Source organism: Amblyomma americanum, chromosome 10 (genome assembly GCF_052857255.1).
Source record: "Amblyomma americanum isolate KBUSLIRL-KWMA chromosome 10, ASM5285725v1, whole genome shotgun sequence".
Taxonomy (NCBI): Eukaryota; Metazoa; Arthropoda; class Arachnida; order Ixodida; family Ixodidae; genus Amblyomma; species Amblyomma americanum.
The window spans coordinates 3486168-3498644 of NC_135506.1; the positions used below are offsets into that span (position 1 = coordinate 3486168).

The following is a 12477-nucleotide window of genomic DNA, read 5'->3' on the forward strand; positions in this document are numbered from 1 at the left end:
TCTCAGCACTGGGAGATTGGAGTGAATGAACCTTTTATGCTTTCTTTTGCTGTTTCGTTCACTTTTGCATGTATTTGTTTGTTTTTGCTTTCAGCGATCAGTTTTTTATTCAGTACCCATCTCTCATTGATCTTCAGACTGACTTCAAATCCTTAGAAGATAAGAATGCAGAAAACTAGTCATAGGGCAAACGTTCCTCCAAATTCATGCACACGGCTGGCTTTGCTGCACACATAATCATGTGACGCCTCGTACGGCTTTCATTCGCTATCTGCTGTTCCCCGCTCTGGCATCAGGGCAGCGTGGGAATTTCTTTTAATCTAATTTCGACAGCAGATGGGCTTGCTGATGGCAAAGCTTCACCCCAGTGCCACCGAAACTGTCAAATCGCCCGGAAAAACACCTGTGCTCACTTTATTTTTATTTTCTTGTGTGGGCTCAGCTAGCTTGGCAGTGTGGCTCACACTTTCAGTTGTCATGTGCGCGAGTGCACGCAACACTTGTCACCTTCTGTCCCATGCTCCTTCCACTCAATCTTGCCAGCGTGCGCTGGTGGAGCTGGGCACAGCACTGTCTTGACACGCTGCCAAGTTCATGAGACGAGCTACCACCGCCAGCTTTCCCGTCAATATGTAAACACGCGGCACCGTTACTGATGCGCTGCATCTCGGCGTGCTGCCAAAGTCGTTGCTGTGTATGGCACCGACACCGACGGCACAAAACTGAAGGACAAGCTCAGAAGAGGTAATGCTCCGAAATGAGTTTTAGCAAACCAATTACTGTGTCTGCTTCACACATGCCCACCTGAAGTGTACCGGGAAGGTGGGACAATCCAGTGTGGGTGCTCACGGAACCCAGTTTGAGAACCCCTGCTCTAGAGAACCCTTGCACCGATGTTACACTTCAGTGGTGTCCCTAAGAGGCAAGCTTCAGTTTCTTAGTGGGAATGTGTGATGCACTACTTATTCCACATTTCTTGCAGGAGCCACACGATAGCCGGCCAAGTCCCCCAGTGCCTCAACGCGAAGCTTTCTCGTGGAACGAGTATCTGGAGCGCATAGGGGCCCAGGCTGCGCCAGCGAGGCTTTTTCGAGAGGCAAGGCACTTTTTTTCTTTAAATTAAGGCTTCAAAGAAGGTGTGTGCCAATTACGCGAACATGTCCTGAAAAACCTCAAAAAAGTATTTGCTTTTTTGCGCTTTTTTTTTTATGGAGGCAAAACGCAAAACGCTAAGGCGCCCGTGTGCACTGTGTGCTGCAGTGCACGTTAAAGATCCCCAGGTGGTCGAAATTATTCTGGAGCCCTCCACTACGGCACCTATTCTTCCTTTCTTCTGTCACTCCCTCCTTTATCCTTTCCCTTATGGCGCGGTTCAGGTGTCCAAGGATATATGAGACAGATACTGCGCCATTTCCTTTCCCCCCAAAAAACCAATTATTATTATTATTTCTGCGGTGGAAAATTCTGAATTTCGCTGATGCAGGGTAAAGAATCTGCATAATTCTGCAGGAAGCATAAGATGCATGAAAAAAGTGTGCAAGTTTATTTTTTGAGCACATGCATGCTGCAGAGGTCCCTCTTCTAAAATTGAAGGCGGCTGTAATGGCTCAGCTTCACATAATATTTCGTGTTATCTTCACTGAAAGAATGGCGCTTGTTTGATACCAGATCTCCATAATGGCTGAATGATCCCTGCGCATCAACAAAGTTGATTTTGTAGACAAAATATTTGAGAGCAATGGAAGAAAATGTTGGGTTGACTTCTATTCCAGCCAAGGCAGACAGGATGTTCATCTTGTTTAGCGAGACACTTTACGTGGTCTCTGTCACTGGATTCCTGTTCTCAAGCAGTTTTTAGGTACACGTCACTCAGAAGCCAGGACTAAGTCCAGGCCCGCTTGCAAACTCCTGCTTCCTTTGGATATGGTTTGCCTTAAAAGTTCTGGATTTCATTATAATTGCAATAACAATTTTTTTTTTCAAAATTTTTTGGGGCTTCAATCTCCTCCTTGTGCTATATTCTTGCAAATAAGGTAAATTAGTCATTTTCCCATTGTTCTGTCGTTCTTATTGATGTCCGGAACATCAATTGTTTAAAAAAATCGGAATTTGGCTGCTAGCATAAAATTCCGTGCAAAATGCTTAAATCCGGAATTGCAGGAAACTAGAGGCTTTAGTCATAATTTGCAATAGGGACTGATATTGCCGCTTATATGTTAACCCCTCCAACTCTTACCCCTCACTGCCTAGAATAAAAAGTTGACTCCAAGTCATCATCATCATCATCAGCCTGACTACGCCCACTGGAGGGCAAAGGCCTCTCTCATGTCTCTCCAATTAACCCTGTCCTTTGCCAGCTGCAGCCACCGTATCACCACAAATTTCTTGATCTCACCAACCCACCTAACTTTCTGCCACCCCTGGTACACCTGCTTTCTTTTGGAATCCACTCCGTTACCCTTAAGGACCAGCGGTTGTCTTGCGTTCGCATCACATGCCCTGCCCAAGACCGTTTCTTCCTTTTGATTTCAACTAGGCTGTCATTAACCCATGTTTGTTCCCTCACCCACTCTGCCCGCTTCCGGTCTCTTAACTCTACTCCTATCGTTTTTCTTTCCATAGCTCGTTGCCCCACCCCGCCCAGCAATATGTAGTTCTCTGCAAGATGACATGAGGGCGTACATGCAGCTCAGAGCAATAACGCGCACCAGTACAATCATGAAGTCAGCACTCAGAGGCGAATAGAGATGTGATGAAACGCTGCAGTCACATGCAGTCCTGCTGTCTAGTGGCAATCTGAACAGCAAATGGTTTGATAGTTTTGAATTCCAGCGCGTGCCAGAGGTTACCGGAAGTTTGCTTTCCGTTTGTCCAGGAAAGCGACCACCAGCACGAGCGAGCTGGGTGAACAGTGTACATTTCATCCTCTTGCCACATATTCTCACCTTTTTCAGCCGCATGCGGCAGCGCGGCCACACCAACCTTCTCAAGCTTGTCTTGCACGCACTCATGCACATGCTGGTGGTCTGGCGCAGCAGACAGCATAAAATATGCGAGTAAAAGTTTGTTTTTTATAAACCGGGTATAAGGGTGCACAAATTATGCAAGTAAATACAGTAGGTCTGTTGTAGCAGGTGCCCTTGCCGCCACACACTTCTAGGAGTGCGTCCAGATTTATGCCATATTCTGTGTCAAAACCATGCAGCACCAAGTGCCTCCAACAGTGGCCAACGGTTTTCGAGTCGGCATGAAGCTGGAAGCTGTGGACCCTGCGCATCCAAACATGTTCTGTGTGGTGACAGTGGCACAAGTGGTCGGCTTCCGGCTTAGGCTGCACCTGGATGGCTATGCCGATGCCTACGACTTCTGGGTGAATGCCGACTGCCCCGAGATGTACCCAGCCGGCTGGTGTGAGCGCACCCACAGGCGACTGCATCCTCCCAAGGGTAGGCATGCATTATTTGAGCTGGGTTGGATAGCCACCTTTCAAGAACAAGTACAGCTTTGTGCTTTTGTGACGCTTACTCCTCTGGCAGCTGTCGTCATTGCTTGTTCGCTTGTGGTTTCTTCGCAGCACTTTACTTGCTCTTTAAGAAGCACTAGAAAACGTTTCAAGGAATCTGGCGTTTTCTTGGCAATGGGTTCTTTCGGTGTATCAGTGTGTGAAGCTCTTTTAAATGCTCTGCTTCTTTAAACTCCACTGCCAAGTCTGAAGGAATAACTCTCTTCAGCATGGGCTCAAGCATTGGCACATTTCTGTCTGCTGCTACCTGCAATGCCTCCAGTGCTGAAATGTGAACTTGGACTTTCTGCACAATGTCTCTAAGTCCCTCCGTATTTTTTTTGGAACGAATTTGGTTTATCTGAAGCAGTTCCTTTATGTGATGACTGCCTGTTCCTGGCTACCAGATGCTTCCTTCAAAATAGTTATGGCCTGTTTGTAGTTTTGTTCTAATTGTTGCGGCTACTTTTACTGTGAGTGACACCATCAAATAATGAATTTTTGTGCATGACTCATATGCGGTCTGGTGTGGACCGAGGACTCGTAAAGAGTCCAAAACCTTTTCCACTGAAACTTATCTCCGGCAAATTTTGTAAACTACATTTTTGGAACTCTAATCATTTTTCCGTTATTAAAAAGAAAAGAATGTCTTTATGTGCATTTCTGTGAAAACTACATCGTTTTACTGTCTATATATTTTCCAATTATTGGCTTTTTACATTTTTTGTTACTTTTGGATCATCCGGTACTTGTTGCCTAATTCTCTTTGTTCCCACTCTTTTGGAACACAAAAATTATGTCCATTCTCCTGAGGCAAGCTTTATTTTTCTCGCAGGCTACACATCGGAGCAGTTCAACTGGGCTCAGTACCTCAGAGCATCACGCTCCCAGGCGGCACCCAGGCAGCTTTTCGCAAACCGTGCATGCATGCAGCCCGGTGCTCCGTTAAGGGCTGGCATGAAGCTGGAAGCAGTCGATCCAAACACTGGTGTAGCCTGCGTAGCCACGCTGACTGACATCACCGACACCGGCCGACTTCTGGTGACACCTGATGGCAGGGACAAGGGCGGCGCATTCTGGGCCGACGCTGGCTCCCCACTGCTGCGGCCACCAAACTGGAGTCGGGAGCATGGAGAGACACTCATGACACCAGCCACTGGTGAGTAGTGTGCCTGTGTTGGGACTTTAACTGGAACAGCTGCCGTACTCTCACCAAGTGAATGGAAGTCATGTCAACACTGAGAGTGTGTTACCGTATTTACTCGTGTAATTTGCGCACCCCTAATTTATTACCCGGGTTTATGAAAAAAGAGAACTTTAACTCACATATTTTGCACTCCCTGCTCTGCCAGACCACCTCTGCCAGGCTTGGGAAGATTGGCGGGGCCACGACGTCATGTGCGAGCTGCAGTGAGGCACGAATTGCGCGCCGTTTGCCCGGCTGGCTCGCGCTGGCAGTCGCTTTCCCAGACGAGCAGTTATGAGAGCAAACTTGCAATAACCTTCGGCATGTGTGGAAATCCAAAACTACTGAACCCGTTTGCTGTTCAGTTTGCCACTGGTCAACTGGGCCGCACGCAAGTGCGCTGTAGAGAACTACGCCGCTCAGTTCACATACCTTTTTTCTTTACATTAAGGCTTTAAAAGGGGGTGTGCAAATTAAGGGAGGATTTCGTAAACACGTACTAAAAAAACTCTACAAAGGTCATAATGCGCAATAATATATGCCGTATGTTGCCACCTATACACCCAACTCGCATCCCTCACTGGATAAAAAGTTTACTACAAATATCGATGCATGCTCCCCTCCGGCCTTGCCCCACACTATGTAGCTCCCCACGAGATGGCATGGCGGCACATGCGCAGCTCAAAGCAAATGCGCAACAATACAGTCGAAAAACCAGGGTTCAGAGGCAAATGGAGATAAAAGGTGATAAAACGGTGCCATCATGTGCGGCCTGGCTGACTAGTGGCAAACCGAACAGCAAACGGTTCGGCAGTGTAGGATTTTGGCTTTGCACTCGCAATTGTTCCTCCAGGTCAGCAACCACCAGTGCTAGGGAGCTGGTTAAATTGTGCGCATTTCATCCCTTCGCCACTCGCACCTTTCACAGCCACACACAGTGGTGCGGCTGCACCACTCTTCCCAACACCTGCACTCGCATACATGCTGGTAGTCTGGTGCAGCAGGAGGTGTAAAATATGCGACTAAAAGTTTTTAGCGGCAAAGCACCTCTAGTCAGACTCCCTGGGTTTCAGTGGTGTATGTCTGTGTATTTGTGTGAAGCCTCTCAGTAGCAAGTGTAACTGGCTTACTGAATCAGTGGACACCTCAGTCACACTGTGGGTAGATGGTGGTATCCACCTACAAATTGAGGCAGTTATGCGCTTTTCCTTTTCTCAAAACCAGGGGAAGGTTTATACTCTGTTGATTTTGAGGAAAGCTGCATAACTGGCTTCATTGGTCATTGGACACCTGTTGCACTTTGAGGTAGTGGTGGTGGTGTCCATTGCAAAAAACCGTGCATTTTGGGCTTAGCACTGCTAAACCGCCAGCCATTTTAGTGCAAAAGCATTACTTCACGAGGTCTGATCGGTTCACGGAGTTTGTGTGACGCTTGGCCTTGAGGGTGACCTTGGCCAAACCATAAAAAAATAATGAATGAAACAGATACTGGCATGACTGGGATTTGAACCCATGGTGGTGCGAACAGATCGTCTTCATCTACTAATTCTACTGGAATGAAGAAGGTCATGCGCCGATGGCAACGGCAACAAAGCCTTCAGGCGGCCGACTGACGCTCATACTGGAGAACTGTTCCTTATGACAGTGCCTCTTGCCCTGCGTCACTGCTGCTTCATCACTTACTTGTGGAAGAGTCTTCGTTGCCGGCGCTTCCTGTGTCCTAATAAGCCACCCTTCAATACAGCCGAACTAATATCGTCACTAGATGTACTGACAACTCAGCAAAGCAAAACCATAAGCCAACCAGGCTAGACACATGCTTTCGCATGTCTGCTTGGTTTAAGGGGAGGTGCGGGTCTTGAAATGCTATAAAAGATGCGAAAATTTGAATTTTTCATGAATGGCATACTCGGGTTCAGTATAGTCTAAAGTATCTTATCTACCTCCAGCCACCAAAAAAAAAAAAAAAAATGATATATTTGATGTCTCCAAAGCACTCCAAAGCAAAATGAGGCAGAACTTCGCACCTGTAGCTTCTCACAACCGCGTCCCCGTTGACTGCGAGCGGGCAGGTAGGCAGGCAGTTTGGCTTGGCGGGCAGGTGGGTGTATGACGGAAATTTCAACTCACAGAAAAACCTGCTGAAACTTTTTCCTCACGAAAGGAACCCTTCCCCCAAATTGATGTCAACTTTTCTGGAAAAAAGTGGGTTCATTACGCGACTAAATGCTTAACTTGTAGGGTTTCTTTCCCACTCCGTGGATGCGGCGCCATCGCTCACAAAGCACCACAGCATGCATGCACCAGGGAGAATCAAAATTGCATTGGGCGAGTTGGTGGGACATGATTCGAAATGACCAGCGCGAAAACAGACGAGGACACGAAAAGAAAAAACACTGACAATAGGACGGGCACTAACTAACAACTCTATTTTCGAGGAAAACCCAGTACAATATATGCCAAAAAACCACGTGACAGTCAGGGGGGCCAAGGATTACAACCTAAAGCACAGTCATCAAAGGGCGGCTGACACATGTATGAACCTAAAGGAAAAAATGGCCAGGCTTAGCTTGGTTAAGCGAAGAATGCGTTGCATATTGCGCGGTCTTTTTTTTTGAGGGCGAGGTATTGCTTGGCGGCACTCGATTTTCATAGCGCAGCGCCCCTAGCGGGAGGAGCGGGAGTCAGGTGGTGGCTGCGGCCGCGCGCGACCGCGCGAGTTGGGGCCCAGCTTTTCCTCCGTGACGTCACGTGCCGGCGCACCGCCCCTAGCGGGAGGAGCGGGAGTCAGGTGGTGGCTGCGGCCGCGCGCGACCGCGCGAGTTGGGGCCCAGCTTTTCCTCCGGCTGTCGTGACGTCACGTCACGTGGTTGCGCTAAAAGTCAATGGTGGCTGCCCGACCGCGCCCAAGGGCTGAACTGAGTGATTGCAATATGCAATGCATAAAACCCAAATATGAAAAAGGGGGCGGGAAACTTTATGAAATGAACTTATCAAAAAGCACTATAACCAGCAAAAACCCAAGGAAAACACACGTGCCAAACAACATCGTGGTCAAAGGGCGGTGTCAAGAACACTTTAACAGCAACAATGAGCGAGCCTAACAGGGCCCATGCAGGTGAAGCAAAAGCAGAGTCAGAAATCTAAAATCAGATAAAACTTCATACAACCCTATGGACACCAAAAAAAAAAAAAGGCTAGAAACAAACGAGTATAACCTAAAATGGAGCAAAAAAAAAACTTGCCAGCGCTAAGAAGGAAAAGAGGTAAAAAACTGTCCACATGAAAGACACAATCTGGACGATTATAAGCCGCGCCAAAAGCCTGAGGAGAAGTATGCGCACCGGCTAACATAAGAAAACTTCATCAGAAGGCGGGAAGTGGCATGCGAACATGCAAAATCAGGAATCCTTAGGCATGGTCAAGGAAGTGCATTTCTTTCTCGTGCGGCGAAATTGAGGGCGTGCTTACGCAAATGTCCTCTGCCTTAGCAATAAAGTAGGCCTCAATGACCTCCCTTTCTGTTTTGTTTTTTTGATGTTGCTAGGAACCTTGTATCCTCTAATACAGGTTTACACTTTTGGCGAGGCTGGTTGCAGTCGTCTGCGAGATTACCTCCAGACCCTCTATCTACGTTGAGGAAGTGCTCCCTGGCCCTGACATTAAAGCATCTTCCCGTCTGGCCTATGTACACACTACCGCATGTTAGGGGTATCTGATAGACAACCCCAGTCCGGTAGTGTGTGTACCGTTCCCCGTGTCTCGCAGTGCAGGTCGCCTGTCTTGCCCTGTTGTTTAAGACATGTATCTTAGAAACGGGTGCCGAAACACCTGGTACATCATGTCAAACACGTCATGCGGCCTCCTTCGTCATTGTTCTTGCCGGCGCAACTGCCTCAGTCATATTGCCACATATGCCGCTGCCACTTTTGATCACAAATGAAATGGTCAAATGGACCGCCTCGTGACGATCACGAAAAGCAATCAGTTTGAACCTGCATAACTAGGTGCGTAACGTCATCACTTCGGCAAGCGACAGCCGCCCATGCCGTAAAAAAGCAAGCTCTCCTCAAAGCAAGATGTGCCTGCGGGCAGGTGCGTTTTGTTATGATGGAGGGGAAACATAAAAGTCACCCGTGTGCAATGAGTGTGCATTAAAGATCCCCAGGTGCTTGAAATAATTTCTGGAGACCTCCACCTTCTTCTTTCACTCCCTCCTTTATCCCTTCCCTTACAGGGAGGTTCCACGGAGATATGTGAGACAGTGTCATTTCCTTTTCTCAGAAACCAATTTTCATTTTTTCATTTCCACCAGATGTGGGCCCACCATTAGGAGCAGGGCATGGATCGGGCTAACTTATTCATTTGTGGCAGGCTTGTGAATTATTCATTCCATAATTTGGCCCTTGGAGGACCAGCATCGGGCATCTGATGGGTTCTGGCATCATCCTAAACTAATCCTTAGTCCGCCCACCTGACTCGTCCAACATTTTAGAAACCAACAAAGTTTTATCTCTCTCTACCACAGGCTGGAAGGGCCCATTTTCATGGGAGCGCTACCTGTCGGAGCACCGGGCCCAAGGCGTTCCTGCACGAGCCCTACGTCCGCGTAGCGGACCTCAAGGCTTCCAAGTCGGGCACCGGTTGGAAGTGGTGGACCCACGCCACCGCCGGTTTGTGCGCGTCACCAGTGTGGCCGCACTGCGGCCACGAGGACTGCTGGTGCATTTCGATGGCTGGCCACCTGAGCGTAACTTCTTCCTGGATTGTGACAGCCCCGATATGCACCCGGTGGGCTGGTGTACCCGCACAGGTCACCCACTCGAGCCACCGGGATCCTTGGTGCCACCCCCTCCCGGAGCCCCGCTTCCAAGCAGCGGGTGCCCCACCCCTGGCTGCAGTGGGCTCGGTCATGTGAAGGGATTCGCCAACCACCACAGGCAAGAGAGCATCCGCACATTTTGGTGACATCTTTTGAACTTTCAAATCTAAACTCACAGCCAGAGCTAATCTGCAACAATTATCACAAAGAAATTGTTTTTCTTTCTTGACCCTTGGCTCACATCTACGCCGACGAAAACGAAATTGAGCGTTAAAGGCACAGAACTGTGTGAGTGGAATGTAGAGCTGAGAAAAAAGAAAAACAGCTGCTGAACAGCTATCTATAAATTAATGGCAGTGGTGAAGCGCAGCAGGGGTGCTGCTGTCCCCTCCCCCTCTTGGCAAGAAATTATTTTATGGAGAAAGCATGAAAAATCACTTTTTCATCACAGAAAGTCCAAGAAATGCATTGCACAAACAGGACTGCTCCCCATCTTTCTGCTAACCACCCCCTCTAAGAGTTGCCCATAAATCCGCTTCTGCTTAATGGACACTCCAAGATAGACATTATTGAACTACCTAATTTCTTTTTGATCTGGGTATGATAGTAGACAGAGGCATGCAATACCTTATTAACACTTTTAGCATTAAAACCCCATGTTGGAAAAATCAGTCTGTCCGTTGGTTGGAAGTCTTGGTTGGCAAGTGACAGAATGGGGAGGGAAATTCCCCTCTCCACCTCCAGAGGGAAGGTGACGGGCAGTGGAGAGGGTGCGTGGCATTGTAATTGCTACATTGGATCAGGAAAGTGGAGCGGTGGTACAGCGTGACACACAGTGATTGATGGACTGCATCATGCCACCTGCTCGCATGGTCTGAACTCGCCAGCAGCTGCGGCTGCTCTGTCTGGCAAAAACACTATGCTATTGCATACTTTTCAGCATCAATCCCACTGATCATGTATAAATTTTTTTGTTAAGATAGTAATGACTGATTAATCTTGCCAGCAATGTCGTTTTGCAGCCAGATCGGACAATATTTTCTTTATGCCTCACCTATAATGACACCTATGGCTCAAATCTGAGACTTCTGTATTTTTCATTTATGCTCATTTTCTATTACTGTTTATATTATTTGTATTATTTTTACTTTTAATTTTTTCTTGCTTCAACTGGTGTGTCTAGCTTGTAGATTTTATATATATTATTAATATATTTTCTTCCTCCCTTCTCTGCTGAAATCTTGAAAACAGGATCGCAATAAATAGTAAATACGATGGAGTACAATACAACGCAATGTGAGATACTGTCATTTGCATTTCGGGGTAAATGCCAAAGTATTTTTGTAAGTTACAAACATTTGCAATTTTTTAGCTCGCTTTACTTTCAAATTAAGACGACATAATTGCTGAGGTTAAGTGATTGCTGCAGCCAGTCTGCTATTCTAAAGTTGAAGAAAACTGTCACCTTATGCCAGGTTTGAATCATTCAGCCTGTCGGATGAAAAACTGCAATGGATAATGTGTACTAGCACTGGTAATACCTTAATTAACCCGCATTTGTTCCCTCACCCACTCTGCCTGCTTCTGGTCTCTCACGTTACACCTATCATTTTTCTTTCCATAGCTCGCTGTGTGGTCATGTAGTCGTCAGTGCTTGCGTTGTGTGTGTTTTAATAACAGCCCAAATGGTCACCCATGAGTAAAAGTAATTATTTTGCTACAATTTCTTTTTTGTATCATTGCAGTGCATATGGCTGCCCCTTCTCGGCTGCCATTCGGGATCTTCCAGATCGGCTCAACACCCCGTCCACTATTCCACAGGAGACCAAAGACGGCCTGAGGTAAACTGCTCCTGCACTTCGCATTGCAGCTGGTGTAAGGCAGCTTGGTCACAGCTGGCATGAAGCTACTTCAATCCATCTGTTTCCTGAAGAAGCATTTTTAGTGCGAAAGCACTACTTTACTAGCAAGCTGAAAAACCTGAGGTATGTGTGAATTCTCAACCTTTGACTGAGCGCCACCGGTGAAAGGCTTGCGCAGCTGCTCCGTCAACGCGTGTAACAAGAGGGTGACACAGACACTAGGAGACGGTCGTCATTGTCCACTTCTGCAAGAAACGGTGGTTTTCGATTGCGGGGCCAAGTTTACGGCACCTCCTTGTTCACTGTAACTGAGCTGTGCAGCCACAGGTGTTCGTTATATCTGAAATGTAATGCCACTGCCCCAATACATACTTTGATGGTAGCGGAGCCGGGCACTTTGTTGACCTAAAGTGCGGTGAGGCGAAAGCCTTTAGTGCGGTGTTGCTGCTTGTGTTGCTATCGTTCATTAGCGTGCGCACGCTTGGCTGCCGGAGACACAGGAGAGGGTTTAGGCGACATCCTTCCAGATCGGCATTCAGGAGGCATCTGGCAAGATCGCCTTGGAAGCGCTCCTCTCGAACAATGTCATTTTTATATGTGAGCAAGTTCGCGAAGCATTCTGTGCTAGGGCTTCGGTTACCCCGTTTGATAAGCCACTTATCTTTCAACACCACTGATGACGTCGTCGCACTATAGCTGTCGATCAAACTGATGACGTCATCAGTTTGACAGCTATAGTGCGACACTTTTCTGCGAAAATCTCGCTGGCGAGTCATGAGCCTATAAAGGCTTTCACCTTAATAAGTGAGCATTCATTATAATTGTGGCCATTTGTAGATGGGCTTAGGTGTACTTGCATTGATGTGACTGTGGGCTTTGATACGGTACCATGTCCAGCTGTGTACACAGCACAGGTTTTACGGAATTTATAGTTTGTTGAGGGAACAAGCATGAGCTAGTGATATCTTAACTGAAATCAAGAAGAAATTGGCTCGAGCATGGCTGGTGCTACAGGTTGGTTTAGAGGACTAACCCCATCATTGAAGTGCCTGCTTAAACCCGCACTGGAAAGATTTGAAGGCGCCCGCTGCTCTCCCAAGCCGAA

General features: G+C 47.5%; 1 protein-coding gene across 6 annotated transcripts in view; it reads left to right on the plus strand.

Moving 5' to 3' along the window:
• The window catches only part of l(3)mbt (lethal (3) malignant brain tumor), a 41259-nt gene that overhangs the window by 19956 nt on the left and 8826 nt on the right, over positions 1-12477 (plus strand). For all 6 annotated transcript variants that reach the window (XM_077639184.1, XM_077639186.1, XM_077639185.1 and 3 more), the window contains 5 exons: positions 983-1096; positions 3206-3446; positions 4338-4661; positions 9217-9628; positions 11256-11351. In XM_077639184.1, the coding sequence (XP_077495310.1) occupies positions 983-1096; positions 3206-3446; positions 4338-4661; positions 9217-9628; positions 11256-11351 (1187 nt within the window). The remainder of the gene's footprint in view (positions 1-982; positions 1097-3205; positions 3447-4337; positions 4662-9216; positions 9629-11255; positions 11352-12477) is intronic.